A 1,960-nucleotide genomic window follows, 5' to 3' on the forward strand; every position below is an offset into this window, starting at 1 on the left:
AGTGGTTCTCAATTGGTGGGGGGGGGGATCCATGTGACCCTTATTTTGTTGTTAAAATTTATCTGTAATAAATAAGCGATATTTCTACAAATTGCAGAATATTTAACTATTTTTGTTTTTCTACAGTTCTTAATAATATTTAATTCTAAAACGGCAGAAAGATTTTTTTAAGCATTAAATGGCTATGAGGGTCCACTTGGAGTCCTTGGTTAAAAATGGTCGAGTACCATTGCTCTACATGCATATTACCTTTCCACCTATAATCCTCTATATACACAACTATACACCATCTTACATCTTATACACAATCCTCTATATTCATTACCATACACCATTGTACATTTTATATGCACTCCCTATATAGTCCTCTATACACAATATATATATTGTTCATCTCATTATGCTTTCTCTTCCAGCCGTCTTGACCGAGTACATTTGAAACGATACCGGGAGTATTCACCAATGGAAATCCTCAGGTGAGTCACCCGAACACTCCTCAGTCGAGTCATCAGGATGAAATGAGCTCAAGGATACATGTAGAGTAGCAGTTCCTGTCCTAGGGTTGGCAGATAGCCTAAGATCCCACAAATGGGATTGGGATTAGAATGTTGCAGAATCAACAAAATTGATTCTCCAGGCAGAGCCTGAAGCGTCAGAATAACTAAAAGTAGACCAAAATTGAAATGGTTGGATAATATCCAGAGTTTTCAGGGATTCTCTCCAAGTCGAGCAACTTCTTTTGTGCATTGAGAGATTACAGGAATATCACAAGATGGATTCTTCAAGCCAAGCCAGCCAGCAGCAGACTTGGTGGTAGACCAAAATATTTGGATAAGATCCATCGTCTCAGTGGATCACACTTGGGAATCCAACTGGAAAATGTAATGATGGATGCTTCTGATAGGACCCTAGAGAAGAGGAGGGGTCTGACCCTCCCAGGAATTGTGGGTGGAAAAGATGGAACAATCCTTGACCAATTCTAATGTTTTCCTCAAATTTTCGTCATCTTCTTCCACCATTTTTCTTTGCAGACCAGGATTCACCCGGCTAAATTTACCATTCTTTGTTGACAATGAAACTTTGGATTTTGTCATCCAAGCTGTAGAGTTGGTTGCAGAATTTGGTTGGCATCTGCTTCCTCAGGTAAAGATTGAGTCAATTTTAATAGGTTTCAAACAGTGGAATAGCCCTGTCTTTCTCTCCCCCCCCTCTCTCTCTTAGAAGACATCATCATCATCTTAATATTCACTTAACATTCCGAGCTCTCAGATGTTGGATGGTATTTGTGGAGGTGGAGTTTCTACAGCTGGATGCCTTTCCTGTTGCTAACCCTCACCTGTTGCCAAGCAAGCTAACATTTCCCCAGAGTTAGACATAATTTTCATGGAAGACTGGCAAAAAAATAAAAAGACACTGCTTGCATAACAGTGAAACTCATTTACAGCTGCCATATGATGTCAAGGGAAGCAGGGAGTAACATTAATATCATCAACATTTACTGCTTCATATCAAGTCATTTATTATTCTGTGTTATTCCAAAATAGAAAAGAAAGAAATCTTTATCATAAAAATGTTTTAAGTGTTTTTCCTCATGAATTCTTCTTCCTTATTTTACAGTACAGGTTCAATCCGGAGACTGGAGAATGGAGACACAAGGATCTTCAGGTTACTATTTATTATTATTATTATTATTATTATTATTATTATTATTATTATTATTATTATTATTATTATTTTATGTTTGACTTTTGTTTTGCATTTGTACAAGTTGGATCCAAGTCTCACCCAGAGACCTCAAGAGACAACAAGTTAGAAGTTCATGTAGGTGTTATGCCTAGGGTACCATATATTTGGATTTGTACGTAGTGTGTTGTTCTAGAGAATGTTTAAGAAATCATAAGAAAATTATGTGTTTGCTTTAAAATTTGAGATCACATAGACAGTATTTTACGTAGGATAT

General features: G+C 36.8%; 1 protein-coding gene across 1 annotated transcript in view; it reads left to right on the forward strand.

The window, feature by feature from the left end:
• Positions 1-1,960, forward strand: part of LOC106878996 (uncharacterized) — a 20,722-nt gene that overhangs the window by 8,748 nt on the left and 10,014 nt on the right. Inside the window, exons 13-15 of the mRNA XM_014928377.2 lie at positions 417-476; positions 1,032-1,143; positions 1,618-1,665. Of these exons, the coding sequence (XP_014783863.1) occupies positions 417-476; positions 1,032-1,143; positions 1,618-1,665 (220 nt within the window). The remainder of the gene's footprint in view (positions 1-416; positions 477-1,031; positions 1,144-1,617; positions 1,666-1,960) is intronic.

Source organism: Octopus bimaculoides, chromosome 30 (assembly GCF_001194135.2).
Source record: "Octopus bimaculoides isolate UCB-OBI-ISO-001 chromosome 30, ASM119413v2, whole genome shotgun sequence".
Lineage (NCBI taxonomy): Eukaryota > Metazoa > Mollusca > Cephalopoda > Octopoda > Octopodidae > Octopus > Octopus bimaculoides.